This window comes from Ursus arctos, unplaced genomic scaffold (assembly GCF_023065955.2).
Source record: "Ursus arctos isolate Adak ecotype North America unplaced genomic scaffold, UrsArc2.0 scaffold_14, whole genome shotgun sequence".
In the NCBI taxonomy this organism is placed as follows: domain Eukaryota; kingdom Metazoa; phylum Chordata; class Mammalia; order Carnivora; family Ursidae; genus Ursus; species Ursus arctos.
This window is the reverse complement of record NW_026622808.1, coordinates 33,148,629-33,176,527: the sequence shown is the minus strand read 5'-3', so window position 1 is coordinate 33,176,527 and position 27,899 is coordinate 33,148,629. Positions and strand designations below refer to the sequence as shown.

Below are 27,899 nucleotides of genomic sequence, written 5' to 3'. Positions count from 1 at the left end.
TTGAACTTCTGTATGTCTCAAAGCTCTCCTATACGATAGGAATAATGGCACCTACCTCATATGATTACTCTCAGGAGTAAATAAGATCATGCGTAAGAAGCAATCATATTCATAGCCCCATTGTTCATAACAGCCCCAAACTGGAAATAAGTTCAAATGTCCATCGGTAAGTGAATGGCTGAACCAAAGGAAATATACCATAAAAAAGAATGCAACAACATGGATGAACCTCAAAAAACATCACAAGTGAAAGAAGCCAGACACAGAAGACTGAGAATTGTATAATTCCAATTATATGAAATTTCTAGAAAACATAAGACTACAGAGACAGAAAGCAAATCAGTAGATACTAGGACTTGCAGTTGGAGAAGTGGGGATAAACAACGAACAGAAATAAGGAATGTTTTGAGGTGCTGGAAACAGTGGTGATGATTACATCAAACTGAACACTTACAATGAAGGAATTTTATGATATGTAAACTATGTCTCCAAAAAAAAGTTTTGAAGAATTTTAAAACAATGTAATAAATATTATTACTACTGCTACTATGCTCAGGTTTTTAAAATCATAGTAACATTAAGCTGGAAAGGACCTGAGTATGTCTAATCCTACTCTCCAAAATGAGAATGATAAAGACAAGCATAGCTGAGTGCTGACTCTACCAGTTAAGCACTTCACACGGGTTGTCTCATTTAATCATCGCAAGTCCTCTGTAAGATAAACTCAGTTACTATTCCCACTTTACAGACCATGCAACTGAGGCTCAAATAGGTTGAGACTCGACCCAAAACAATATAACTAATATGAGAAAAAAACCAGTATGCAAACTCAAGACCATGTGACTCTAAAGCCAATGCTTAGAAAAAATCCATCCTGAAATTCATACGGAATTTCAAAAGACTCGGAATAGCCAAAACAATCTTGAAAAAAGAACATAGTTGGAGGAGACACACTTCCCGATTTCAAAACTTACTACAAAACTACAGTTATCAAAACAGTGTGGTATTGGTATAAGGACAAACATACAAATCAGTGGAATAGAGAAACCAGAAATAAATTCTTACACATATGGTCAGGATATTTTCAACAGGGGTGCCAACACTATCAAGGGGAAAAGACAGCCTTTTCAACAAATACTCATAGGAAAACTGGATATCCAAGTGCAAAAAAATGAAGTGCAACCTTTACCTTACACCACATAACAAAATTATCTCAAAATGGATCAAAGACCTAAATGTAAGTGCTAAAACTATAAAAGTCTTACAATAATAGGGGAAAAGCTTCATGCATTGGATTTGGAATGATCTCTTGGCTCTGACACCAAAGGCACAGTCAACAAAAGAAAAACAGGCAAACTGGACTTCATCAAAATGAAAAACTTCTGCAACACTATCAATAGAGTAAAAAGCCACCCCACAGATTGGGAGAAAATATCTACAAGTCACGCATCTGATAAAAGATTAATATCCAAATATGCACATGCCCATGTTCATAGCAGCATGATTCACAATAGCCAAAAGGTGGAAACATAGTTGTCTACCAAAAATGAAGAGATAAACAAAACGTGGTGTATTCACACCAATGGAATATTTATTCAGCCATAAAAGAGAATGAATATGTCAATTATATCTCAATTTTTAAAATATATTTTTTGTAATTTTTTTTAAAGATTTTTTATTTACTTATTTGACAGAGATAGAGACAGCCAGCGAGAGAGGGAACACAAGCAGGGGGAGTGGGAGAGGAAGAAGCAGGCTCATAGCGGAGGAGCCTGACGTGGGGCTCGACCCCATAACGCTGGGATCACGCCCTGAGCCAAAGGCAGACGCTTAACGACTGCGCCACTCAGGTGCCCCTATTTTTTGTAATTTTTTAAAAAAGGGATGGAGTTTGGGGTACCTGACTGGCTCAGTAGAAGACTGACCAACTCTTAATCTCGGGGTTGTAAGTTTGAGCCCCATGTTGGGTGTAGAGATAAATAAATAAACTAAAAAAAAAGAATGAAGTTTAGATACATGCTATGACATGAATGGACCATGAAAACGTTATGGTAAGTGAAATAGGTCAAACATGAAGGGACATACTGTAGGACTTCACTTATATGGGATATCTAGAACAGGCAAATTGACAGTGATTTCATACTATAGAGGTCACTAGGGGCTGAAGGGAAGAAACAATGAGGGTTACTTGCTTAATGGATAGAGTTTCTGTTTGGGGTGATGAAAAAGTTTTAGAAATAAACAGTGGTGATGGTTACACTACACTGTGTATGTAAGTAATGCACTGAATATTACAATTAAAAATGGCTTAGGGGCACCTGGCTGGCTCAATCAGAAAAGTGTGTGGCTCTTGATCTCCGGGTAATGAGTTCCAGCCCATGGTGGGTGTAGAGATTCCTTAAATAAATAAACTTTTAAAAAAAGTCAAAAGAAATGGTTTAAATAGCAAATTTTGTTACAACATATGTAACAAAATGTATTTACCACAACTTTGTAAAGAAATTAGCAATGTAATATATAAAAAGCATCGAATTATACACGTTAAATGGTTAATTGCATGGCATATGAATTACGAATTATATCTCAACAAGGCTGTTTAAACAAAAAAGACAACAGTGGTAGCTAACATTTAGTGAACACTTTCTGCACACCTGGCACTGTTCTAAGGGCATTACATAAACCTCACAACAACCTCATTTCACATATGAGGAAACTCAAGTAATTTATTCCATGTCACTAAATTATTGAAGGAGTCAAGATTTCAAAATCTATCAGATTCTAGAGCTCCCCCAGTTACCCACTCTGCTATTCTGAGCCCCACAGCATGACAGCAGGGCTTAAAATGCATTCAACAGATGCCCCATTAACTAAGTGAATGAAATGAAGAAGGTATTGTGGGAGTGTGGCAGAAAAATTCTTTTTTTTTTTTTTAAGATTTATTTATTTATTTATTCGACAGAGATAGAGACAGCCAGCGAGAGAGGGAACACAAGTAGGGGGAGTGGGAGAGGAAGAAGCAGGCTCATAGCGGAAGAGCCTGATGTGGGGCTCGATCCCATAACGCCGGGATCACGCCCTGAGCCGAAGGCAGACGCTTAACCACTGTGCCACCCAGGCGCCCCAGAAAAATTAATTCTAAGCACTTGGTATATGGCTAAAAAAAAGTCCACCAAGGAATGACTTATGATCTTTAAAATTTCAGATCTTTCCGATAGTTTTATTTTTTTTTTTAATTTTATTTATTTGACAGAGAGAGACAGAGAGGGAACACAAGCAAGGGGAGTGTAACAGGGAGAGGCAGGCTTCCCGCCAAGCAAGGACCCCGATGCAAGGCTCGATCCCAGGAACCTGGGATCATGACCTGAGCCGAAGGCAGCTGCTTAACGGCTGAGCCACCCAGGCGTACCACCGATAGTTTTAATTTTAATACAACCCTGAATCTGATTATTAACGGTTTACATATTTAAACATTGGCACAAGACTATAACTTTTCTCAAGTATCTGCAATAAGAGAGTTCACTTAGTAACACACACTCACCTCCCTAACCCAGGCCTTGGCAAGTCTCCTCTGAAAGGCTACAACAACCTAGGTTCCTAAAGCCAACAAAAATAAACCCAAGTCTGGTAACAGAATTCTATGAAGAAGGGTGCTACAGATATCCAGAAGAGATCTAGTACCTTCCCTATAGGTTAAGTACCTAGTTAGGTGCTAATTAATGAGACCAGATTCAGGTCCAACTTGTCTTTCACATGCCATTAGTTACTTTATACATTGCCAGTCCTACCGTCACTCATCAGTTCTTCGTACCTCTCCTTACAGTCCTCACAAGTTTGCTGATGTTGACATCATAAACTATTCACACTGGTGGCATTACTCAACAGGAAGCTGAAAACTAACAAACCCAGGGTACAATCCAGAGTTCAGAAAATGACCCAAGTGACCAGGTGCATCAGTCTACTGAACTCCTTCACTTACATCCAGCAACTCTGACCTTCACATGCAAAACCTGGAACATGCAAAAAATACCATTACCCTTAAAGTTTATGTACCTTACAAAACATGGCCCTTTCTTTTTTACTAAAAAAAGGACTTCTAGAGTTGAATCCAGTAGCATATCAATACTTAAGTTAGGAGAAAAACACAGATTTACAACGCCAAAAGAAAGAAATACGAAGAAACATCCCTCCTCCCACATTCTCCCAACGGGCGCAGAACCCACCAGACCACTCCCCGCCTCCAGGTTCTACAGCCCCGCGTGCCGGGCTCCGAGCTCTCACACCCTGTGGTCCAGCCGAGCCTACTTGTGTTTGGCTAGGTCTAAGGACGAGGCTACGTGCTAGGTACAAGAAGGCCTCCCTCTCGAGCGATGCCTCAGAACTGGATCAGATTCCTGCAAAAGCAGGGGAAAAGGCGGAAGAAAGGGCCCGCCTGAGGCTCCGCAGACCAGAAGCACCAAACCGTAACCACGCGCCAGCCCCCTACCCCACAGCCGACAGCCCCAAGGCTGGACCGGTAATTCTACCGCCGCGCTGGGCCCCGCCCCGGGCCCGCGACCGTTCCGGGGCGTTCCTCCCGAGGGCGGCGCCTCCCTCACCACACCGCCACTTGGCTCTCGTCTTCGCGAGCGAGGCCGCGGCCGCCCCGCGACACCGAAGCCGCAGCTTCCAAGGCCTCGCGGACCCGCGACTTCTATAGCGGCCTGGCAGGCCGGCTCCTTCCCCGCAGGCTCCGGCACGCCCTCTCTACAGTCCCAGGCCCTTACCGAGGCAGCGCGGCCTCCGCGGCCCGCTCCTCCTAATTCTCAGCCGCCGCCACCGACCCAGCGTCGCGGAGACCGGAACTTCCTCCGCGCCAGGCCGCTGCCTCCACAAAGGCGCCGCGCCGCCGCCTTCAGCGCTCGGCCCGCCGGGAGATAGAGTACAGCGGCAGGTCGCGCTGACTCCACTCCCGCCGTGCCTCGCGCGTGGTGGGGTGGGCGGGGCCGCCTACGGCAGCGGGGCGTGAGGGCACGCTGCTCGCTGGCGTCCAATGGGAGGGCGTGCTTCCCCAGGTCCGCGGGGCCTGCCGGGGGTTGTGGTTTAGGCCCTGGCTCGTCTTCCGGTGCTGTCTTTAGAGTTGAGCAAGACTTGCAGTCGGCGGTTGCCTTGGCTTCGAGTTTTACATCCCACCAGAAGCGCAAATCAGGCCTTGGTCTGCCTAGTTCGAGGACGCTTTCTTTCTCGTCATTGTGAAGGCAATGGAAGGGAGACTTTTCCAGCCTAAGCCTTCCGGGGAAGTGGTTGTTGGCCCACACAAGCGCCTGACTCCTGACCCCCTCAGTCTAGGAGCGTAGCCCTTTTTGCCCAAGACCCGAGGATAGGTGCGAGGGAAGCACTTGAATTAGAGAAGCAGTAGTCAGAGAGGCTCGTCCCCTTTTCCTTCTGAGGGGGTTTCCGAGTTAGGCATCCCCCACTCAATACCAAGCAAATACCACCTATGCTTAAGGTTCAGTAGCTCTACCTATGAGGGAAAATCCACCCAGCTTCCACAGGGCCTTGCTAGATCTCAGGCAATATATCTGGCCAAGAGTGACGTGCGAGGTCTCAGAACTGGAAGGTTATCTGCACATCTCCCAATCTAGCGGAAATGCTTTCAGTTTGCAGCTCACTTCCAGAATCTCCTTACAGTTAATCTTCAAATGGCAAGCTCCAAGTTTCCAAGTGGGTTATCTACACTATTAATATGCTTGCTGGTTCCGGCCACCTGGTGTCTCTACCAGTGGACCCTTAGGAAAGGTACCATGATGTTGTAGCCTAAATTCAACATCATGGGATCAAAGGAATTTGCTGCAAGAAAAGCCTATGAAGCATTCTAAAGTAAAGAAATCCTTATCTGCAGACAAAGGAGGTTGTTGGGTTAAGTAGTCTTTAAAATTATCATCCCACTTTTCAGGCATCTTTTCTGGAAGTCATTCCTTCATTCAAGAACTGTGTGTGTGTGTGTGTGTGTGTGTGTGTGTGTGTGTGCGCGCACGCGCCAGGCACCGTATCAGATGCGGGGATACAGGAACAAACAGCTGATAAAATTTACTGCCCTACTGGAGATGAGGTTGGGGTAGTTATTGAAAATGGACGACATGGGGCGCCTGGGTGCCTCAGCAGTTAAGCGTCTGCCTTTAGCTCAGGGCGTGATCCCGGCGTTACGGGATCGAGCCCCACATCAGGCTCTTCTGCTATGAGCCTGCTTCTTCCTCTCCCACTCCCCCTGCTTGTGTTTCCTCTCTCGCTGGCCATCTCTATCTCTGTCAAATAAATAAATAAAATCTTTAAAAAAAAAGAAAAAGAAAATGGACGACAAACTAAACAAGATATACAGTCTCAGCTGAAATGAGTTTGGTTTCTGTAAGGAGGGTGATGGAAAGCCATTGGAGGGCTCTAAATAGAATAATATCATAACTTGGTGTCCATGTTAATACGATCCCTCTGGCTGCTGTGTGGAAATAGGCTAAAGGTAGGAAGGGCAGAAGCAGTGCAGCTGGTTAGGAGTCTGCTGTAATAATGCAACCACAGAAGGATGGTACTTGTACCTGTGTGGCAACAGTAGAAATAGGAGACATGGACTCGGGTGAGGGCAGAGAGAGAAGAATGTGGGCGAAGCAGTTTTGGTAAGAAGAGCAGGAGCTCAGTTTGTGGTAGGTTGAAATTTTGATGCCTAGCATTCAAGTGAGATGTGGAATTGGTAGTTGGATACATCAGTCTGGAATTCAGGGTAAAAGGTTAGTGTTAGAGATGCAAATCTGGGAGGTATCAGCATATTGCTGGTGCCAGTATCTGAAGCCATGGGCTTGGATGAAGTGACAGAGGGAATGAGGGAGTGAGTGTAGACAAGAGAGCAGAGTTCCAGCCCTGAGCCCGGGGCACACCAGCGCTAAGAGGTTGCAAGGAAGAGGAGGAACAACTACACAGAACTGTGAGTACTTTGACTTTGCTTCCCAAACTGGACAATTGTTGGTGGATCTCTTCCTTATCAAATAGTACTTTGTCCTCTAAAGCGGTAAACCATATTAAGGAACTAATCTAGCCTTACACCCAATCTCCTTGGGTAATAATAATTGCTACTCTTTATCAAACGATATGGCTGGCTTTATGCTGGAACTTCATTATCTCATTTAACTTTTATAATAATCATATGAGGAAACCCCTTTTATAGTTAAGGAAACCAAAGACCAGAAAAATTAAGTAATTCCTGCAGCTGGAAAGTAGAGGGTGGGCGATTCCAACCCAGGTCAGTCCTATTCCAAGGCTTATGTCCCTGACTACTTTCCCCTTTTCCTTAAGGTTATTATTGAGGGTTTTCAGAGGAATTATAAGGAATTTTCTTTTTTTTTTAACTTACAAGGGCCCATAGTACTTGTAAGTTTGTTTTTACTGCCTAAGAGCAGGAAATATGAACTATTTAGAAGAGCTGATCCGAGCAGCACCTTCGCGTGGAATGCGGTGGACAAGGTCTAGTCAGGGAGATGCACCCACTTTCAGCTGCTAAATCCTTACAGGGGAGGACTCAGCAAAGAGAAAGACCATGTCATGTCTGTTGCTCCGTGTTGCCTTGGTCTCATTTGGGGCCGTGGCTCTCCAGCGTGGAAGGTAAGACTTGATCAAATGTTAAAATGAGAGACAGGAACCAGGAGAGATACAGGTGATACAAGACCACAGATGAAATTTCCCAGCAGAGCAGAAAACCCAGCTGTCTTACCAGGAGCCGCCAAGTAACAAAAGCAGGAAGGAAAACTTCAGATTTTCCAGGGAAGGATTGAGTGTTCTTATTATTAGCTCAAAATAACTTCCTACCAGGTAGCTTGTATTTGTAGGAGGGGGAAATGGCTGAAGGAGCTGAAAGGGACATGAGGGGATTTTCCCCTTGTCACACACGTAAGATAGCAACAGGGCTGGGAGCAGATCCCAGCCTCAGGCACAATCAGGCATTTTCACCTTAGCCAGGACCTCCTCACCTGCTCGCAGCACCTCAGGTTCTGAAATGTGCGCTAAGGCTATGAAAGAAAATAAATCTGGGGAAGAACAGAGGTCTTATTTTATCATCATTTTAACTACTATTGCTGTGGAGGTGACATGCTGGATCCATGAAAATCATGGGCCCAGACAAAACAGAAAGCGGAGATGTAGAAGAGCCCCTGACCTGGCGGGTGACAGAAGGTGCAGGGTATTTTGTTATTCGTGGCAATGCCCAAAATTTGCAGGGCAGCCCAGCAATCCTGGGATGGGCATTTATTATTACTCCAAAAGACTAAGATTTATTTCTCGGTAATTTCCTATTTATTTACTAAGTAGGCTCCACACCCAGCCCGGAGCCAGACGTGGCAAACCTGAGATCAAAACCCGAGCTGAAATCAAGAATCATCTGTCGCCCAACCGACTGAGCCACCCAGGCACCCCTATTTCTTCGTAATTTCTATCAGCAGAAAGTGACCTATAGAAAAGGGTTTCCCCAACATTCAAATATAAGTCAATGAGTGGACTAAAACAGAGTTTGGAATAACCACCTTAAAATGTTTTACTAAGTAGCCACGGTGTTTTGCCATGTGAGAGTGTCCTAGGCACAAGTCTTAGCCAGAAACCCATGGGGCATGTAGCTACTTGCTTGGTTAAGTAGATGCTTACCCCTGAACAACCTAGGGGTTAGGGGCACAAACCACCTCCCCGCTATGGAGTTGAAAATCCATGTAAAACTTTTGACTCCTCCAAAACGTAACTACTTAACGGTGAGAACCATGAGAGGTCACCTTTTACTTGTGATAAGAAATTTACCAGAGAGACTAACTGCTCACAAGGAGATGATTAGTGGATACTAGCAACACTTGAGCTCACCACAAAAGCAACAGGAGGTGGCTACTTAATTATTACAGTAGTACAGTATGTTCTATAGTTAATTGTATGCAGTTACAATCTAATACAGCATCTTTACACTTGTTCACATTTCCACAGCAAATGGCACCATGTACAGTCTACAAGTATTTGTGTGGGGGAGTTTAATAAATGTTGACTTTTTATAATAGATTTGTGTATATTTTATGGTAGTAAATAAGATGGACTAGTATGTACATATATTTTATGCATTCATCACATACCTTTTTCTTACTTTTTTTTTTTATATTTCTAGGCTATGTGGTGCATCTGCAAGTTTTTTCAAATTGTCGCAAATCCAGGGCTCGTGGGTGGCTCAGACAGTTGAGTGTCTGCTTTCAGCTCAGGTCATGATCAGAGGAGCCCGGCCTGGAGCCCTGTGTCAGGCTCCATCCTCAGCAGGAAGTCTGCTTCTCCCTCTCCTGCTGCCCCTCCCCCCATGTGTGCTCATTATCTCTCTCTAATAAATCAATAAAATCTTTGTTTTTTAAGATTTCATTTATTTATTTGACAGAGAGGGAGAGGGAGAGAGCACGAGCCAGGGGGAGAGCCAGAAGGAGAGGGAGAAGCAGACTTTCCGCTGAACAGGGAGCCTGACACAGGGCTGGATCCGGGAACCCCGTGATAATGACCTGAACCAAAGGCAGATGCCTAACCGACTGAGTCACCCAGACACCCCTAAATAAATAAAATCTTTTGAAGAATGTATTACAAACTGTCACAAATCCCCCAACATTTTCCAATATACTTATTGAAAAAAGTCTGCATATAAGTGGATCTGCATATAACAAAACACTTGTTTGAGGGTCAGCTATCCTTCCAAATGACAGTGGTGCTGTCTAGTGGGGCTGCTATGCTTGAAAGCAAGAGCGAGACTTTAGAAGAAACCCCGAGGTCAACAGGAAGACTGTTGAGGAGACTGGTTAGGTATGTTAGGAAACTTTAAATGTCTTCTATTGATATCAATTCTATAGGGTGCAACTTCTGGTTAATGGAATATAGCCAGGATATTTCTGTACCAATCAGAAAATATGAGATCTTCTTGGCTTAAACTATTTTTTTTTAGGGATTCTATTTTTAAGTAATCTCTTCACCCAACATGGGGCTCAAACTCACAACCCCAAGATCAAGAGTCCCATGCTCAGGGCACTTGGGTGGCTCAGTTGGTTAAGCGTCTGCCTTTGGCTCAGGTCATGATCCCAGGGTCCTCGGATCAAGCCCAGCATTGGGCTCCCTTACTTGATTGAGAGAGAGCACACGAGCAGGGGGGAGGGGCAGAGGGAGTGGGAGAAGCAGACTCCCAACTAAGCAGGGAGCCTGATGCGGAAATCTATCCCAAGACCCCGGGATCACGACCTGAGCCGAAGGCAGATGCTTAACTGACTGAGCCACCTAGGCACCCTCAAATAAATAGATCTTTTAAAAAATTATGTGCAGGGGTCTCAGCCCTGTGCAAAGTCATCTCCAGTAAAAGGCCATAGCTGTGTCATCATTTCAGTCACAGACCAGTATTGTGGAGGTAGGCTCCAAGAGGCAGCCATCTGAGACCATGAGAGAAGGTCAGGGGCAGAGCTTTCCCAAGTCCAGTGTAGGCCTGAGATGGAGACAGGACACTGCATTGAGGTGCTTGAAGCAGCAGGAAGAATTAAAGGAATGATTTCAGACTTTTTCCTTTATCCTAAAACCTTCGGGGGAATTAACCAGAAGGCTATAAAGTGATTTCAGTACTTCAGAGAAAACATGAGCGGTATTTTTGTTAATCTCTAATTTTATTTCTTTAAACTGTACTTTAAAAATAAGATTGTTGGGGCGCCTGGGTGGCTCAGTTCTTAAGCGTCTGCCTTCGGCTCAGGGCGTGATCCTGGAGTTCTGGGATCGAGCCCCATGTCAGGCTCCTCCGCTGGGAGCCTGCTTCTTTCTCTCCCACTCCCCCTGCTTGTGTTCCCTCTCTCACTGGCTGTCTCTCTCTGTTAAATAAATAAATAAAATCTTTAAAAATAATAATAAATTAAAAAAAAAAGATTGGGAAAGTTTTGTTTTCCTGTTGTTTGTATTGCTTTGTGTCTAGGAAATTACAAATGCCCATAACAATCATTCCTTGCCCTGGCACATCACCTGGGAAGCTTCTAGATACTGATGTCTGAGTCCCATCCCGATTCAATTGAATCAAAATCTCTAGGTGTTACTGATTTTTAAAATTTCCTCAGGTCGTTCTATGTGCAGTCAAAGCTGAGAACTGTTTTAGAGTCCCATACTGATATATTAAAACGTGGCTAAAAGGATGTCTTCAGCAACAATTGATGCGCCTACATCCTTTACACCAGTGTAGCTCGACCCACTAAATGACATTTATCCAGCCCCTAACCTTGTACTGCCCTTCCACAGTCAATAGAGGAAACAACCCCAACGTCTCTTCCTCCCGCTTGAAATAAACCTCTAGCTGACCGGGGCGGAGGGGCCTGGGAGTCTGGGCCTGCTGCCCACCCTGGCCTTTCGGTTCCGGGGAGGCACTTGGGCCAGGCCCCGACGCAAAAGAAGGCGCTACCGGATGAGGCAAATCTTGACCCGGGTCAGGCCCCGCCCCCGCCCCCGATTTTGCCAGGATTGCGCGCCCCGCCCCGCCCCAGAGTGCCGCAGGCGGCCGCGAGCTGCGGACTACATTTCCCACAATGCACCCCGGGGCGGGCAGGGCTGGGCCGAGCGGCTGGAGCCGGGCCTCCGCCACGAGAGGCCGGCGAGGGCTGTCTTCCTGGGCCGGCTGCCTGGCGAGGGGCGGTGGGAGGGGGCGGTGGCCCGCACAGGGGACATGTCTGCGTCCGCAGGGGGCCGTGGCCCCGCGAACCTGCGCCCTCAGTCCAGGTCTGGCCGGGCACCCATGCTCTCCCGGGGGTCCGGCAGAGTGCAGTGACCGGCAATCTCTGTGCGTCCAGGGCCCCCAAGAGAAACAGGTGAGTACGACTGCCAGCCCACGTGGCCTGGGGTACCGAGAGACTGGAGAGCTGTCATCCTTGGAGCGAGGGGCTTGAAGACAGGGCGCCCCTGCTGCCTACGCTGCCATTTGCGGTAGGAGGTCTTAGTCTCTTTGGGGTGCCTTAGCCGGTTGGCCCCCAAGTGGAGAATACTAAAGGCGAAGACTGGAATCCTTCCTTTGGCTGGGAGGGTAAAGTCCTGTAGGGGCCAGCAGCCAGGTAGGATCCGCCCCCCAAGGCACCCACACCCCCCACCCCAACCCCCATAAAGTTCTCTCAAAGATCGGCAGAGGTGACTGTGGGGTGAATGGGGCAGCTCCTGGAAGTGTCCTGAGGCTTTGGACTTTGCTCTCAAGGGTGCCCTGGTTCAGATAACACGTCTGCCCCTTGTACTGGGTGAGCAACCCTTTCTGGGTTCAAGTTTGCTGGGGGAGGGTAAGCAGCCTTTGTCAGAGAGGGGAGTGGCCACCAGCAGTGACAAGTACCAGGCCATGCTCTCAGCTCGGGGTAGGTATCCTGCTGAAACAGCTACAGCACAGTCTCCCAGTCTCATGCACCCATACATCCTGGCACCACCCTCCCATCTGGAGCTCACTCCCAAAGGGGTCAAGGAGAACAGAGCACTATCTAAGCAGGGAGAGGGAGCAACAGTGGTAGGGAGCCAGTAGGGAGGGGCTCTTGAAGGTTCTACCTGCTCCAGGGTGGGCACAGGAGAAGGGCTGATTGAGCCAGCCTGTTTGATGACATTGCTTGTAGGCACAGCAGAGCACTTCTAGGGAAAGTAGCATGCCTTGGGGACTTCTAGAGAGGCTGCCTGAGAAGGGGCCCAAGGGCACATATGGGACTGGTTCCAAGAGACCTCTCTTGCTTAATGACTTCAGGCCCAGCCTCCTAGGAGCTTCAGTCATGCAGGTTATGGCTCCAGTGGGGGTTGGGGTGGGATTTTCTGTGAGTCACTCACCTTCCCTGCCTGGTTTCCAGCGTAAGTGTCCAGAGAACTATTTGCTTCCTCAGGACTTCTGGCTGGATCCCCAGATTGGCCTTGGAGATGCTGAGGTCCTACATGATTTCAGGTAGCAGGGGAACTATTGTAAAGGAAGCCACTGCTATCCCCAGCCAGCTGACCCTGTCCTCACTCCATGCATGTGTCATACTGGGTACCACTCAGCCATCCTGGGCTCAGTCGCATGAAGCCCACAAGGTGGGTAGTGGGCCCCCAGGACATTGGGTAAGTTGCTGTAGACCTTGTTTGGGTCTTTGAGCCAAAGGTGTAAGGCACAGAGCAGGGGCATGTGGCAGACCAAAGAGTTCAACTTAGGAGAGACTCCTAGAAGCAGCAGAAAACCAATGGTCCATTCCTGCAATGTCAGGCCCAGTGAAGAGCCAGTAAGCCTGGAGGAACTCCCAGTCTTAGGCCCACAGACATCTCTTTGGCTGGACATCACAGGTGGCTCACTTCTGGCCAGAGCCTACCTGGATTCATGAGGTCAGAATCATGTTTTCCCAGGCCAGTTCACTCAGGGCCTGACTCAGCGTGAGCCAGCTCTCGAAGGACTGATTTATGGGGCAGAAACCACTGGATCTATGTGTAAGTGTAGCTACATATGGTCTGAATGCTAAGTAAAAATAATCATGGTGTGCTAATGGCAGCAGTTGAGTGTACAAGGGCCTCCTCTGTGCCAGGGTAACCAAATTACATGGATTATCTCATGTAATCCTCCCACAACCCAGTGAATCAGTACTATCATTATCCCCATTTTATAGATGAGGAAACTAAAGACTTACAAAACCAAACCAGGTTCATCCAGGGCCGTTGTTCCTGAGCACTTGACTACCACCAAACACAAGTCTTCTCCACAGGCAGGGGTCTCCAGAGGTTGCATTATAACTGGGTGTTCTTTGAGGATCTTTCACCTTTTCCCTCCCCAAGTTTTGATCTGACAAATGTTGATTAAACTCCTCCTGTGCGTGGAGCTGATAAATTGAAATTTGTGGCAGGTCACCGGGTGACCTTCAATGTAGAAAAATGGAGCAGGGCAAAAGGGGTGAGAATCGGGGATATTACAGGAAGGCTTCTCTGATAGGTGACACTTGAGCAACAACCTGAAGGAAGTGAGAGAGTGGGTTCATGTCAATATCTAGCCCAAGCAGTGGAATAGGTAAGGGGGGGGGGGCAGAGGGAAAGGCAGAGAGACGTGGTCCAGGCAGAAAGCTCAGCAAGGGCAAAGTTCTGAAGTGAAGAAGTGCTCAGGATTTACATTTACATTATCCTAAAGGAAATCCATGAGATCAGTGTGGCTGGGCTGAAGTAAAGCGAGTGGGGGCAGGGACAGGAGATGAGGTTGAAGAAGTAATGGTGGGGGAGTAGATAGAGTGGGGCCTTGTGCACCGCTGTGAGGAAATTGGCTTTCTCATTGAATGAGTGGCAACCATTACAGAGTTGTGAATAGGGGAATTACACAACCTGACTTCTTTTTCAAGAGGATCGCTTTGAGTGCTGTGCGAGGGACAGACTGTGCAGGGACAAAGGCAGAAGTGGGGAGACCGGTTAAAAAACAGGTGCGACACTCCTACAGAGAGAATGGTAGTCTGGACCACTGTGGTAGTGGTGGCGGTGTTGAGCAGTGATCAGATTCTGGATATAGGTATTTCCCATTTGACATCAGTGTTGGATGAAAGTTGGGCATTATGTCTGGAATCACTAACTTAGAGTCTGTTTCCCATTATTTTAACTGGGGAAAAGTACAATGCTTCCCTCATCAACTCCAAATCTCTAATTTTCTAAAATGGTACTAAATCACAGGAAAAATACATACCTAATATATGCCTAGTAAGTTATAGTGTTAGGATATAAAATACTTAAAGCATTTCCTCCTGATCACGAAACAGTGTTTGCTGCTTTGATGTAGTATCATGGCCTCTTTCAGTACCTGCAACAGCCACGATGCAAGAAAGCCCCTTTTCTTGCCACTCAGTGATGTTCTGTCTGATTTGGAATATAATTTGAGGCTTTAAATGCACATTACTTTGTTTAAAATATAGATCAAGTTCTGATGATGTCAATATGCATTTTTTTCTGTGTGAACATAAGCTGAATCAATACAAGTTTGTTGTATTAGTTATCTATTGCTGTGTAACAAATTACCCCCAAACTTAGCAGCTTAAGACAACAATAAATATTTATTATCTCATGCAATTCCTATGGGGATTTGGGAGGAATTTGCGAGAGGCTTAGCTGGATGGTTCGGGCTCAGGTTCTCTCATGATGTTGCGATCATCAGAAGGCCTGACTGGGGCTAGATGATTTGCTTCCAGGATTGCTCACTCACACGACTGGCACATTTGATACTGGCTGTTTGCAGGTCTCAGTTTCTTGCCCTGAAAGGGCATGAGTAGGGCTGCTCAAGTGTCCTCATAACATGCTAATGGCTCCACTTGAAGAGAGTGATCCAAGAGAGAAAGGCTGCAGCCACAATATCTTTTATGACCTAGCCTCAGAAATCACACATTGTCATTTTCACATTATCCTTTTGGTTACATAGATCAGCCCTGCTCAGTGTGGGAGGGGGGTACACAAAGGCATGAATAGCAGGAGTTGAGGATCACTGGGGACCATCTTGAAGGCTGGCTACCACAGTTGGTATTAAAAACTAAAAGGAATTCTATGAGGAAAATATTAACAAGAAAGACATTTTGCTGGGTGCACCTGTATTCTAAAGTACAGGTGACAGGATTTGCTAATGGTTTGGTATATGAGGTGTGAGGAAAAGAGACGACTCCAAGATCTTTTGCTGAATAACTGAAAGGATGACGTCTTTCATTGAGGTGGCGAAAACTCTGGGAGGAATAAGTTTTTAAGAGGATGATTAGGAACTCCGTTTTGGACACAGAACTTTGAGCTCCTGTAAGACATCTAAGGGCAGACATCAAGTAGACAGTTAAATGTGTGTGCCTCTAGAATTCAGAAGAAAGATTGGCGCTGGAAATAAAAATTAGAATCATTAATGTATCAGTGGAATTTAAAACCGTGAAACTGAATAAGATCACCCAGTGGATTGGATGAAGACAAGGAAGAGATATAAGGACTGAAATCTGGGTCTCTTAGCTATAAGAACTGCAAAAAAGGACTTAGAGGAAATGGTCCATGAGGTAGGAGGAGACCCAAGGAAGGAGAGTGGTATACCAGAAGCCAAGAAGAAAAAAAATGTTTCAAAAGAGAGGAAAGGATCAATTGCATCCATTGCTGCTCCTGAGTGAAGTGAGATGATCCTGAGGTCAACTGGCAGCCTTAATGGGAGCAGTGTTACTAGAGTAATGGAGGCACAAGTCTAGTTGGAATGGCTTCAAGAGTGAGTGGGAGAAGTGGAGAGGCTGTGGCAGATGTACTTCTTGATTATCCACGACTCCCCACATTTCCCAGTCCCTCTGGCTACCTGACCAGTTCTGGCCAATCTGGGCTTTGAAGTATTTAAGAGCCGATACATGACCTTCCAGCCCTGTCTTCCACTGCCCAGTGAGGTGGGAAAGGCACGCATTCCAATGGCAGAGCTATGAGATACAATTAACTTGGATTCCTGAATCACTGCTTGGAAGGGAGCTGAATTACTACCAGAGCCATGGTAGACTTTTGTGAGCAACAAATAAGCCTTTCTGTGTAAAGCCTCTGCCATTTTGGCATTCATATCACAAAGCATAACCTAGCCCACCTGACTAATTAAACTCCAAGGAGTATTTACTATTTTGAGGTTTGTTTTATAAAGGGCAGCAAAAAAGTGGGGTGGAACCTAGAGGGAGGTTTGTTTTAATGTTTTTATTGAAATAAGACAGACCTAAGGTTCACAAATCATAAGTACAGCTCAGTGAATTATAATGGAGTGAATACACCCCAGGGAAGGTTTTGAAAATGGACGAAGCATCAGCATATTGGTGATGGATAGGAGAGAAGGGGAAACCAATGATCTGGGAGAGGGACTGGAGTGGGGGAGTTTGCCCCCAGTGGAGCATGAACAGCTCATCTTCAGTGAGAAAAAGGAAGGCAGCGTCTGGCAGGTGAGGCGAGGTGGTGGTGGGACTCTTGGACCTTCTCTGTGGCTGACTTCTGTTTCCTCAGCCGTATCACAGTTCGTGCTGAGCGAACATGGGAGAAGCAGGTGAGGGAAGTTTGAGAAGAGAGAAGGTGTGAACTTACTGACTAGCGGAGTGGGAAAGTGAGGTGACATAGAAATGTGGTAATTCTTTCTAAGATTTTATTTATTTATTTATCAGAGAGAGAGAGAGCCCTCGAGAGAGCACGGCAGGGGGAGCGGCAGGCAGAGGGAGAAGCAGCCTCCCCGCTAAGCTAGGAGCCCGATGTGGGGCTCGATCCCAGGACCCAGGGATGATGACCTGAGCCGAAGGCAGATGCTTAACCAACTGAGCCACTCAGGCATCCCAGAAATGTGGTGATTTAAAGCAGTGGTTCTGGACCTTCTCCCCTGAAGGAAGCACATAGCAATCCAGGTTTCCATCCAGGGAGCCAGGTCCAGAAGCCCTGTCAGTAGCAGCTTGCCCTCTGCCTGGACACGGACAGACTCACCTCTCTGGGGTCACTCTCTCTTCACGTAGCTGTGTAGGCCCCAGTCTGGCTTTTAGGTTAGCTTGTGAAAGAATGGTCTCTGAGGTTCTCATGTGGCCTGTGTCTCCTTGCGGAAGACCTAGGCCTGCCCTTGTTACTGTAGCTGCACTGCCCTGGCCTCTGTGGTATTACAGTGGTTGTTTTGGCCTCTTTGGGATTTCTCCCATTGGTCTCCATCTCTGTCTCTGAGGAGAACTTTCTGAACAGGTTGCTGTTGAGGGCAAGTAGCCTCTTAGTTACTCTGGCCCCTTGTAAGACAAGGTGGCCCAAGGTAGTCCTCTAGGCTCTGACTCATGCTGGGAACCATCGCTCTTGATTGTCCTGCTGGACGGGATCAGTGGCCTAGAAAATCCCCAAAGGTGGCTCTTCTCCCAAATGATGTTTCTTTGGTCCAACTCTGTGTGGGGTGATGCCCTGGGCCCGTGGTACCCAGCCTTCACTTGTTCCGCGATGCTCCGGGCTCAGTGCAGGGGTGGCCACTGGGCTGCTCTGTCTGTTTTGCACACTGAACTTCTGCAAAAGACTCATTTGAAGAAAGGATTCCATAGCTTCCAACAAAGATGCCCCCAAAAAAGAAGAAAAAAAAAAGGAGGTTGAAAGTCAGTTCTTTGGGTCCATACAGGAGTTCCCTGATAGGAACTCTGGTGGGATGGGGGTGGGGGGGGGTCTGAGAGAGTGTTCACGGATACAACCTGGAACCACACAAATGCGAGTGATGGGGACGCTTGGTCTTTGAGATCACTCTCTTTGTGAACGTTTTTGACTACCTACTTCACGCCAGGCTCAGGGAGGAGTCATTTGCCCAAGGTTGCAGAGCTAGTGGGAAACAGGGCCTCAGTTACTCCCTAAGACTCTGCCCTAGGAAGGCAGGGGCAGGATCACCAACACCAGTCCTTTCCAGGCCCCTGGCCTGCCTGCATGACCTCTTCATGAGTCTCTGACTGGTCTTTGCTGCCCTTCTAGCCTATCCAGCCAGATTTCTCTTCACAAAAGGGTCAGTGCCTCAAATGGAAGCCCTCCCCTGGGAATGTATATTGCCTGCCAAGTGAAGGCCCTTCAGCTTGCCATTCAGGGGCTTGAGGGGTGACTCCAAGTGAGCCATCCAACTTCGCTATCCCTGCCATCCACTCCTAGCCACCTCTACCAGGCCCAGAGGCTAGGAGAATTGGGGGGTTTAGCTGAGTCAGTCTTGGCCATCAGATGGGCTCTGAGAACCGTCATGTCTCTAGCTGGTTGTAATTTGTAAGGCAAGCCCCAGTGCCAAATTCAGAAAGTACAATAGTGTATTCAGAAAAAAGCCAGCCTGAAGACAAGCCTGTTTGCTCTTTCTTTGCAAATGCCTAAATATCTAGAAAGCGCTATTGGTCAACTTAGTTTTGAATGGGGAAATATTCATGGTAGGATGTGCAGTGGAAGATAGCAGGATACAGAATTGTTTCAATTCCCAGCTCCAGTGCTTCCTTCCTGTTGTGACATTGGGCAAGACATCCAAACTCTCCCAGCCTCAGTCCCTTGATCTATGAAGCTAGTCTGAGACAGGAGCACCTGCCCCAGGGCGGAGTGATTAGGCTTGGATAACTGTCCACTGAACTGCTTAGCACGCTGCCTTGACACTCAGTAAGTGCTAGCTGCTATTATCAGTTTGTAAAAATAAATAAATAAATAAAAATAAATAATTTACCTTCTTTGTACATTAAAAAAAAAAACAAAACTGGGAGGAAATACACCAAAATGTGAACAGTGAAAGGTCCTGAAAGGTGGGAGAATGGTGACATTTCTTTCTTTAGACCTTGTTGTATTTTCCAAGTTTTCTACAATGAGTGGGTACAATGAATTCTTTCTTCCTTTTCTATTTAGAAAATGAAAACATACTTCATTTCTTAGAGGGGACTACTCAGAACCCCCTTCCCCAGGGGTTTGAGCTAGTTGGGTCCTGGTGAGGGATGCTTTTTTGTACTTGCCACTATTAATTATGCCAGTGACCCCTGCCAACAGCACCTTCCCCCTTACCCTCGATGACGCCTTTGCTTGCCCCACAGGCAAGCCGGAGGGATGGCAGCTGACATGCAGAGGAAGAGAAGCAGCGAATGCCCTGATGGCACCTTGGCTCCTTCCGATGGGCAGAGTATGGAGAGAGCTGAGAGCCCCACACCAGGACTGGCTCAGGGAATGGAGCCAGGTATGGGCAGGGTGTGCAGCTGCAGGAAGCTGACAGCGAGAGCAGCCTCCAGGGCCACTGGGATTCCCAGCCAGTCTTTCGCTCGCACTCATTCATGTATTTGTTCAGTCACTCCTGGGCTATTTCTCAGGTGCTGGGGATACTGCAGGGAACCAGGCTCAGTCCGGCTATGTCTGGCCTTCCTCTCCACTTCTTGTTGGGCTACTCACCCTGTGCTGTCTGGCTGCCGGCATGGGTCCTCCTCCTGTTCCGTGGGTCTACAGTGTACCTTCCTGGCTCCTTCTCCCTCCCTCAGCTCTCAGCTTAAATGTCACCTCCTCACGAGTCAGGCCTGCCTGCTCTGACCATGCTCTATACAGGATACTCATTATTTTGTAATTTTATGTGTTTATGTATGCATTGCACGTCTCTCGTCCCCAAGATTGTGAGCTCTTTGAGCACAGAGTGGTTGTATCCCCAATACCTCGTATAAGTACCGAACTCCTCATAGAGACTCAAAATTTATCTGTTGAATTATTCTGTCAAAAAAAAATCAGTAAAGGAGGACTGACATGGTCCCTGCCTTAGGGGAGCCACAGGTTAATGGGGCCATTACACTGGAGTGGGTTAGGAACTATGGCCTGAGCAGGGTCAGGGAGACTTCTCGCAGGGAGAGAGAGTCACTGAACACAGGAAGTATTCCAGGCGCGGGGCGAGGTGCTGGGCATAGAGCAGTGAACAACCAGGTTCCTGCCTCTCGGAAAGAACCCCATTGCAGTTGGGGAGAAGGATAACAACTGACAAGTGGCACAAAAGAAATCAAGGAGGGAGATGTGATAGAGTGCCCAGGGTTGGAGGTCAGGTGAGGAGGTAACTAACGTCTTCACTGAGAGCTGAAGTGTGACAAGGAGCCAGCCATATGAGGAGGTGGGAATGCCTTCCAGGCAGAGGGAACAGCAGCTGCAGAGGCCCTGAGGCGGGTGGGGGCATGTTGAGGGTGTCCAAAGAGCAGGTGGGTCAAGGTCAGTGTGAGTGGAATGGGTAAGAACTGTGAGATGAGAGTGAGAGAAGCAAGCAGATGCCAGCTGCCCCCGCAGCCATGAGGGGTTTGGGTCTTATTCCCAGCATGATGGGAGGAGACTGGTGGGCTCTCACTAGCAGGGAGGCATAACTCATAGCAGGCAGCAGCAGGAGGGAACAGTGGCTTGGGTCGCCAGGATGGGCAGTAAGGCTAGAGTACCCTATTAGGCACCTTGCTGGTAAGGTGGTCTGCCAGTGGCTACTGCTCTAAGCACCAGTGCTTTTGGCCGGCAGGTGCTGGGCAGGAGGGTGCCATGTTCGTCCATGCCCGTTCCTACGAGGACCTGACGGAATCGGAAGATGGGGCAGCTTCTGGGGACAGCCCTAATGAGGGTGCTGGTGGTCCCCCACCGCTGCCTGCAGACATGCGCCAGATCAGCCAGGACTTCAGTGAGCTGAGCACCCAGCTGACGGGTGTGGCCCGAGACCTGCAGGAGGAGATGCTGCCAGGAAGCTCTGAGGACTGGCCAGAGTCTTCAGGGGCAGCTGGGCGGCCAGCCACAGAACCCCCCAGGGAGGGCGCAGGCGAGGGGGATGAGGAGGAGGCTGCTGAGGCCTGGCGAATGCACCAGAAGCACGTCTTTGTGCTGAGCGAGGCGGGGAAGCCTGTGTACTCCCGCTATGGGTCAGAGGAGGCACTTTCCAGCACCATGGGTGTCATGGTGGCCCTGGTGTCCTTCCTGGAGGCAGACAAGAATGCCATTCGTTCTATCCACGCAGGTGAGCCACCTGGAAAGGGGGGCAGGGAGGGCTCCCCTGGCCAGGGTTAATTCATAGCAGGCTTTGGACCCCCAGGGACTAGAGGGCTGGGATGTGCTATGTGACCAAGGGCAGTCCCTCCGCCTCACTGGGCTTCAATATTGTCATCTGAACATGGATAGCAACACTGACTGCCTTAGAGGGCTATTGTGAGGGCCAAAGGTGGCTCTGACGTGGGCTTTGCCCCTGGAGAGAACCGGAAGTCTGGGGAGGTGACCAAAAAGCCCCAGGTCCTGAGCCCCACCCAGCTCTTGCCGTTTAACACAAGCGTGTTTTTCTGAAGCGCTCACTGCATTTTGGCTGCTGCCAGTCTGTGAACCAAGTGGCAGGGACAGGCCTGGAGTCCTCAGGGAAAGGGGACCTCGGGCTGCCGTTTCTATCTTCATCATCCTTAAGTCCCTACTGTGTGCAGAGCTCTGAGGGAGGGTGGAGAGGCTGTAGAAGGCGACAAGCGGCGTAGGAAGCCAGGGCTCCGAGGGAGCTGGGCCAGGCCAATCCCGGAAGGCTTCCCGGAGAAGCTGACACCCCCTCCCTCCACCTTCAGATGGCTACAAGGTAGTATTCGTGCGCCGGAGCCCACTGGTGCTGGTGGCAGTGGCGCGCACGCGGCAGTCGGCGCAGGAACTGGCGCAGGAGCTGCTCTACATCTACTACCAGATCCTGAGCCTTCTCACGGGCGCGCAGCTGAGCCACATCTTCCAGCAGAAGCAGAACTACGACCTGCGGCGCCTGCTCTCGGGCTCGGAGCGCATCACCGACAACCTGCTGCAGCTCATGGCGCGAGACCCCAGCTTCCTTATGGGGGCGGCGCGCTGCCTGCCCCTGGCGGCGGCCGTGCGCGACGCGGTGAGTGCCAGCCTGCAGCAGGCGCGAGCGCGCAGCCTCGTCTTCTCCATCCTGCTGGCGCGCAACCAGCTCGTGGCGCTAGTGCGCCGCAAGGACCAATTCCTGCACCCCATCGACCTGCACCTGCTCTTCAACCTCATAAGTTCCTCCTCGTCCTTCCGCGAGGGCGAGGCCTGGACGCCCGTGTGCCTGCCCAAGTTTAACGCGGCCGGCTTCTTCCACGCACACATCTCTTACCTGGAGCCTGACACCGATCTCTGCCTGCTGCTCGTCTCCACCGACCGCGAGGACTTCTTTGCAGTCTCGGACTGCCGCCGCCGCTTTCAGGAGCGCCTGCGGAAGCGCGGCGCCCACCTGGCGCTGCGGGAAGCCCTGCGCACGCCCTACTACAGTGTTGCTCAAGTGGGCATCCCCGACCTGCGCCACTTCCTCTATAAGTCAAAGAGCTCGGGACTCTTCACCAGGTGAGGGAGGGCCTCAGGGACACTGCTTGAGGGAGATAGGGGTGGGTGCGGGGGTGGGGGGGATTGGTCCTGAGCCCTGATGCAGTCCTGAAGCTGAAAGCCCCTCTGGGAATGGACTGCCATGTTGGGTCTGCTTCACATCAGGGACCCAGTCTCCTCATCCCTCTGCTCCCTATGGGCATACACCTCTCCACTTTGTTACCCAGAAAGCCTTGAAATGCCCAGTACACCCAGGGAAGGAAGCTGGAACTGAGGTCTCCTGGATCTCCTGCCCTGGAGCAAGTCTGCCTTAGGATCCACAGAACTCCTCCTCCAACCGAGGGGCTGGAGCCAGATGTGGCAGCTTCTGTCCTCCCATTACCCCTTTTTGGGTTCCCAGCTCACTTTTCCTCCACTTCAGACCTGTCTCTCTGTCTTGGACACCTAAACTCAGATTGGCCTCTCCAAGGGAAGGTCACCGAAGATGCCATGAACTTGGGGGAGGGGGAAGAACAGGGCTCCCGTCTGGGTGGGCCCAGCCCTGTCGTGGAGAGTCTTCTGTGGCAGGTAGACAGTGCCCTGTCCTGGGAGAACATTTGGAGGGTGGGACACATGGCAGCGTGTCCCTGGCTAGGAATAGTTGTTTCTGGGTCTCCAGAGAAGGCAATGGAAGTCATTTCTTTGCGAACCTACTCCCCCCTCTCCAGCCCTGAGATTGAGGCCCCGTACACCAGTGAAGAGGAGCAGGAGCGGCTGCTGGGCCTCTACCAGTACCTGCACAGCCGAGCCCACAATGCCTCCCGCCCACTCAAGACCATCTACTACACAGGCCCCAATGAGAACCTCCTGGCCTGGGTAAGGTGGCCCTGGGCTGGGCTGGACTGGGCTTCACTGGGATCCTGGGCAGGGGCTCTGGGGGCTGCCTAACCTCGATGACTACCCTGTGCCCCCTCCTCCAGGTGACAGGTGCCTTTGAGCTCTACATGTGCTACAGCCCCCTGGGGACCAAGGCGTCGGCCGTCAGTGCCATCCATAAGCTGATGCGCTGGATCCGCAAAGAAGAAGACCGCCTCTTCATCCTCACGCCCCTCACCTACTGATGGAGCGTGTGTGGGCTCAGCCCTCTTCGGCACACTTGGCCATGGGAGCCATGGGAGCCTCCACGCGGGGCTGGCCCCTCTTGCCCAGGCAGCAGGCAGGGACTAGGGGTTGGTGCGTGCATTAAAGTGCTTTGGGGAAGACACTCGTTGGGCCTCGTCACTGGTCCCTTCACTCACCCACTCTCACTCCCATACAGATACTGAATCCTTCTCCCTAGTCCTTGCCCGTGCTCCCCCACGCACAGGGGCACGTGCACATTTGAGCCCCTCTCCTCCCTAGCTTGCACAGCATCAGGCCACAGGCACTCAGAGTCGAAACTTGGGCTGGGGCTCTTTGCATTCAGCTAAAGTCTTGCCACACATAAAGTGTTCTCTAGCACCTCACTGGCCTTGCACCCCACCGCCCCACCCCAACACTCGGAGCCCCTGGTGCCTCTCCTCACACTCCTAGGAGGGGTCCCCAGCAGTGTGCCCCAAAGGACCAGTCATACACCCTGGGAGCTGTGGCTCTGCTTAATGGGCTGCTGTTGCTCAGCTGATTTGGGAAAGATACGGATAGTCAACTAGGGAGAGTCTGAACCTTGGTACAGGTGGGTGGGAGCCCTTGGTGAGGTGGTCCAGTGTTCAGCACAGACCTCAGATTCAGAGTTTAGCCTCACCATAGCTAGGCCTCTGGGGAAATCGTCCCAGCTTGGACGGCCATCCACCTCAGCATCTGTATTTCCAGCCAGTACATTCCTTAGAATGGCCCCAGGAGACAGCTGGAGGGCCTGTGAGAAAACCCAGCTGACCTCTGTGCAGGGGTGAACCCTGCCCTAGGAAGGGCAGATGCCATGAGGCACACTAGGCCCTCTTCAGCCACCCCATACCCTGGCATGGCCCACCCACAGGGGTCACTGGACATCCCTGAAGGCTCAGCAGTGAAGACCCAGCCCCATTCACTCTATCCCGAGACCCTCTTTGGGCAGAGCCCAAGGCACAGCTCAGAAAACTTCTACCTGGGGGGTCAGGGGGGCTTTCCCAGTTCTGCCACAACCATCTCATTGGCTGCGGGGAACAAAAGAACTAGGAAATGTTTATGGGAGGAAGGTGTCCATTGAATATGGTCTTCAGACAGTAGAGTGAATCACCCTCACGCAGTCTCTGAGAGCTGGGCTAAGCTACTCTGCCACTAAAACCAACCCAGTTGGAAAAAATATTTGTGTGGGTAGCATGGGCCAAGGGTACACCGGAATGGTTCAGTTGCTGTCCCAGGAAATGGCAGCATCGTCCCTGCCCTTGGCCCCATCCTGGATCACATTAGAATGGGTATAGCCGCAAGCCCCCTGCCCTGACCCCAGAGTCCTTGGGGAACAGCCACAGGCTTGGTGGTGCTGCTCACCCTGCACATGTGCCCTGGGGCTCTTTTCTGCCTGTTCCTGCTTCTGTTTCTCCCCTTGATCCTGGCCAGTGCACCAAACTACCGCCTCTGGGGCCAGGGTGATGCCATGATTGCTACTGGCATTCCTCTGATCAGTGGTCCTCTTCTAGGTGCCCCTGTTGCCTGCTGTGATCCTTGAAGGGCTCTCAGCTTCTCTGCAGTTCAGCACCTATTCTGGGTGGGTGTGGAAAGGGGTGGTCACAATTAGATGAGTGTGTTTACCTAGGACAGGAGGCACCTGAAGTATGGGGTTTATCTGGGGATCAAGGAAGGGATAACAGGCAAACAGGGAAGGTGTTCCTAGTGGAGGAGCCAGCGCATGCAAAGCGAAGGACCTGGTAAAGAACCCAGTATTAATGGTGTACAGCGGTGTACAGTGAAGCCAGAGGACTTTTCAAGGTCTAGGGTTCTCGAACTCCAGGTAAAAGTCTGGCAGTGGGGAGACATTGAATGTTTTAAAGCTGCAGAATGATATGGTCATACTGTGGTTAGTGAGATCCCCTGCTGACACTCAGAGATCTCTCTGGGTTGGAGAAAAAGGCCAGCAGTTCTTTGGAGTAGTGTTCAGAGGGGTGTGAGAGCCCAAAATGGGAAAAGAGGAGGGCACTCTGAGATCACAGATGCCAGGGCAGTTGGTCAGGTCCTAAGCCAAATATGGGCCAGGCCTTATGAGTTCAGCTTGGGGGAGCACTCATACCTAGCACAGACTTCCCCACATGGTTTGCCTGTCCCCCTCCTGCAAAGTGAGCAGTTGGGGAAGGTGGAAGGGGCTGCTCCTGTGCATGCTTGCTATCAAGGACCAGGCTGCCCAGGAACGGATGCTGACTTGGAACCAGCCAACATCTTGGCCACACGGTGGCAGCAAAGAATCAACTGTTGATTGCTGTACCCCAACCCTCAATACGGGTGGATAGGGTGATCAAGCAGGGCTCTGATCTCCTTCCAATCCACAGAAGTCTCTCCGAACGTCCCGAGGCAGGATGGGGGTCCAAAAAACTGTCTCAGTGCCAGCAGAGAATGTTTCATTTCAGTTTCGCTGTGCATGACTATCTTTAGGCATGTTGACTGTGAAACACAGGAACTGTGCCATGATTTTTTTATGGGTATTTATTCATTTCCGGGCCAATTCTGGTTAGAGAAGGGAGTGCCTTTTACGTTGCCCGAGGCCTGGAATCCTTCCAACACTGGGTGTGGCTGCCCATTCCTGCTGTTTCCTCTCTCCACCAGGTGCTCCTTGAACTCCAGCCTTGAGGGGGGAGGGAGTCCAGCACTAGAAATGGGGAAAAGGAGTCAGGTATCCAGAGTCAACTGTGCTGGGTGGGTATAGCACAGGATCTGTGGGACCCACGAAATGGATCTGGCATTGACAGGATCAGGAGGGCTTCCTGGAGGAGGTGCCATCTAAGTTTCAAGAGGAGGAAAGGAAAAAAGTGCTCCTGGAAGGAGGAACAAGGGGTATGGTCTGGATGGGGGAGTACAGGAGATACAGCTCCAAAGTCAGGCTGAATGAATCCTGCTGGGCAGAAAGCTCCTCTCTCTCCCATCCCTCTTACCTTCCAAACCCCGGGGACCCACAATTCACAGATCCCTGGGACCTCAGCCTAGGGCCACTCTATGAAGCTTCCCTTTCCTCCAGGGTCCAGGCCCATGTGGCTGAGGGGGCCGTCAGGCTGATGATGTCCCCCAGAGTCCCTCTCCAGTATTGGGGAGAACCAGTTATCAAGGAACAGCTGCTGAAGTCCAGGTGTAAGAGGCAAGGTTGCCTCTGCTCCTCCCAATCCCATACACCTCACATACCAGAGAGAGAACTCTGGGCAGCCACCTAGTTAGAACTACGTCCTCATTTCAGAGACAGACAGACGGAGGCCCAGCATAGCTTACAGAGCCGGGTTAGAGGTCCCCTGTCAAAGCCCATGTTTCCCCCATATCAGGGGGCACTGGAGCTGAGCCAGCAAAGAAGACCAGCCTTGTGTTTTGTTATCCCCATCCTGCAACTTCTGCCGACTGAGGCAGCAGTGGAGGTACCAGAGCTAGGGTAGGGCCTCCGCTTAAGCTGCCTCTCCTCTGACTATAATGTCCAGCCAGCAGGGTAGGCCCCAACTCATAACCCCTACCGCCTTGGACAGGCAGGGGGCAACACACACCTTGCTCTGACACCACCCTGTCACTGACAACCCGGGGCAGGCGCATGCAACGATGGCCCCCCGCCCACAGAGAGCAGCAGTACCTCTGGAGGGCCGCACGTCTCCCCTCTGGGCTTTCACACATTCTTGGCCTCTCGGGGGCCCCCACCCTGTTCGGGAACCAGCGTCTGAGTGGGTTGCTGTATACTGGTGACAAGGGAAGAAATAAGCCCGGTGGTCCTCAAACCCTCGCTGGTGCTGGGCCCCTGATCCTTCCTCACTTCAGCCTAGTCGGTCTTGGGGGGCGGGAAGGGACGGCTCAGGGCTCCTTACCTCTCTCTGGGCCACTCCACGCACATCCACCCACACGCCACTGAGAAAAACGCGCCCAAGAAGTGTAGGTGACAGGCCTGCGAGGGCTTGGAGAGGCGGAAGGGCGGAGGGGCGGGCTACTCCAGGCCTTCGGCAGGCCCCGCCCACGGCCCCGCC

The 27,899-nt window shown here is 50.0% G+C and overlaps 2 protein-coding genes and 2 long non-coding RNA genes across 5 annotated transcripts in view; 1 reads left to right on the top strand and 3 right to left on the bottom strand.

Annotated features, from left to right (window-relative positions):
• The window catches only part of RBM6 (RNA binding motif protein 6), a 103,265-nt gene extending 98,305 nt beyond the window's left edge, over nt 1–4,960 (bottom strand). Inside the window, exon 1 of one of the 2 annotated variants that reach the window (XM_026500876.4) lies at nt 4,764–4,960. The gene's annotated coding sequence lies outside the window, so the exon portion shown is untranslated. Of the gene's footprint in view, nt 1–4,220; nt 4,552–4,763 lie in introns of those variants that run through there. The other variant, XM_026500877.4, reaches the window with a different exon arrangement.
• A 6,629-nt stretch (nt 4,961–11,589) lies between these two features.
• MON1A (MON1 homolog A, secretory trafficking associated) lies at nt 11,590–24,006 on the top strand. The gene is made up of 6 exons (XM_026500396.4): nt 11,590–11,846; nt 19,521–19,660; nt 20,954–21,439; nt 22,023–22,788; nt 23,475–23,622; nt 23,727–24,006. The coding sequence occupies exons 2-6, from the start codon at nt 19,534–19,536 to the stop codon at nt 23,865–23,867; spliced, it is 1,668 nt and encodes a 555-aa protein (XP_026356181.2). The 5' UTR covers nt 11,590–11,846; nt 19,521–19,533; the 3' UTR covers nt 23,868–24,006.
• On the bottom strand, nt 16,663–18,041 carry LOC130543615 (uncharacterized). Its single transcript, XR_008959093.1, has 2 exons — nt 17,443–18,041; nt 16,663–16,994 (listed from the first exon to the last, which is right to left on the bottom strand). It is a non-coding gene; the product is annotated as an uncharacterized LOC130543615 (long non-coding RNA).
• On the bottom strand, nt 22,562–27,859 carry LOC130543614 (uncharacterized). The gene is made up of 3 exons (XR_008959092.1): nt 27,744–27,859; nt 25,985–26,557; nt 22,562–25,461 (listed from the first exon to the last, which is right to left on the bottom strand). It is a non-coding gene; the product is annotated as an uncharacterized LOC130543614 (long non-coding RNA).
• Nucleotides 27,860–27,899: the final 40 nt, after the last annotated feature.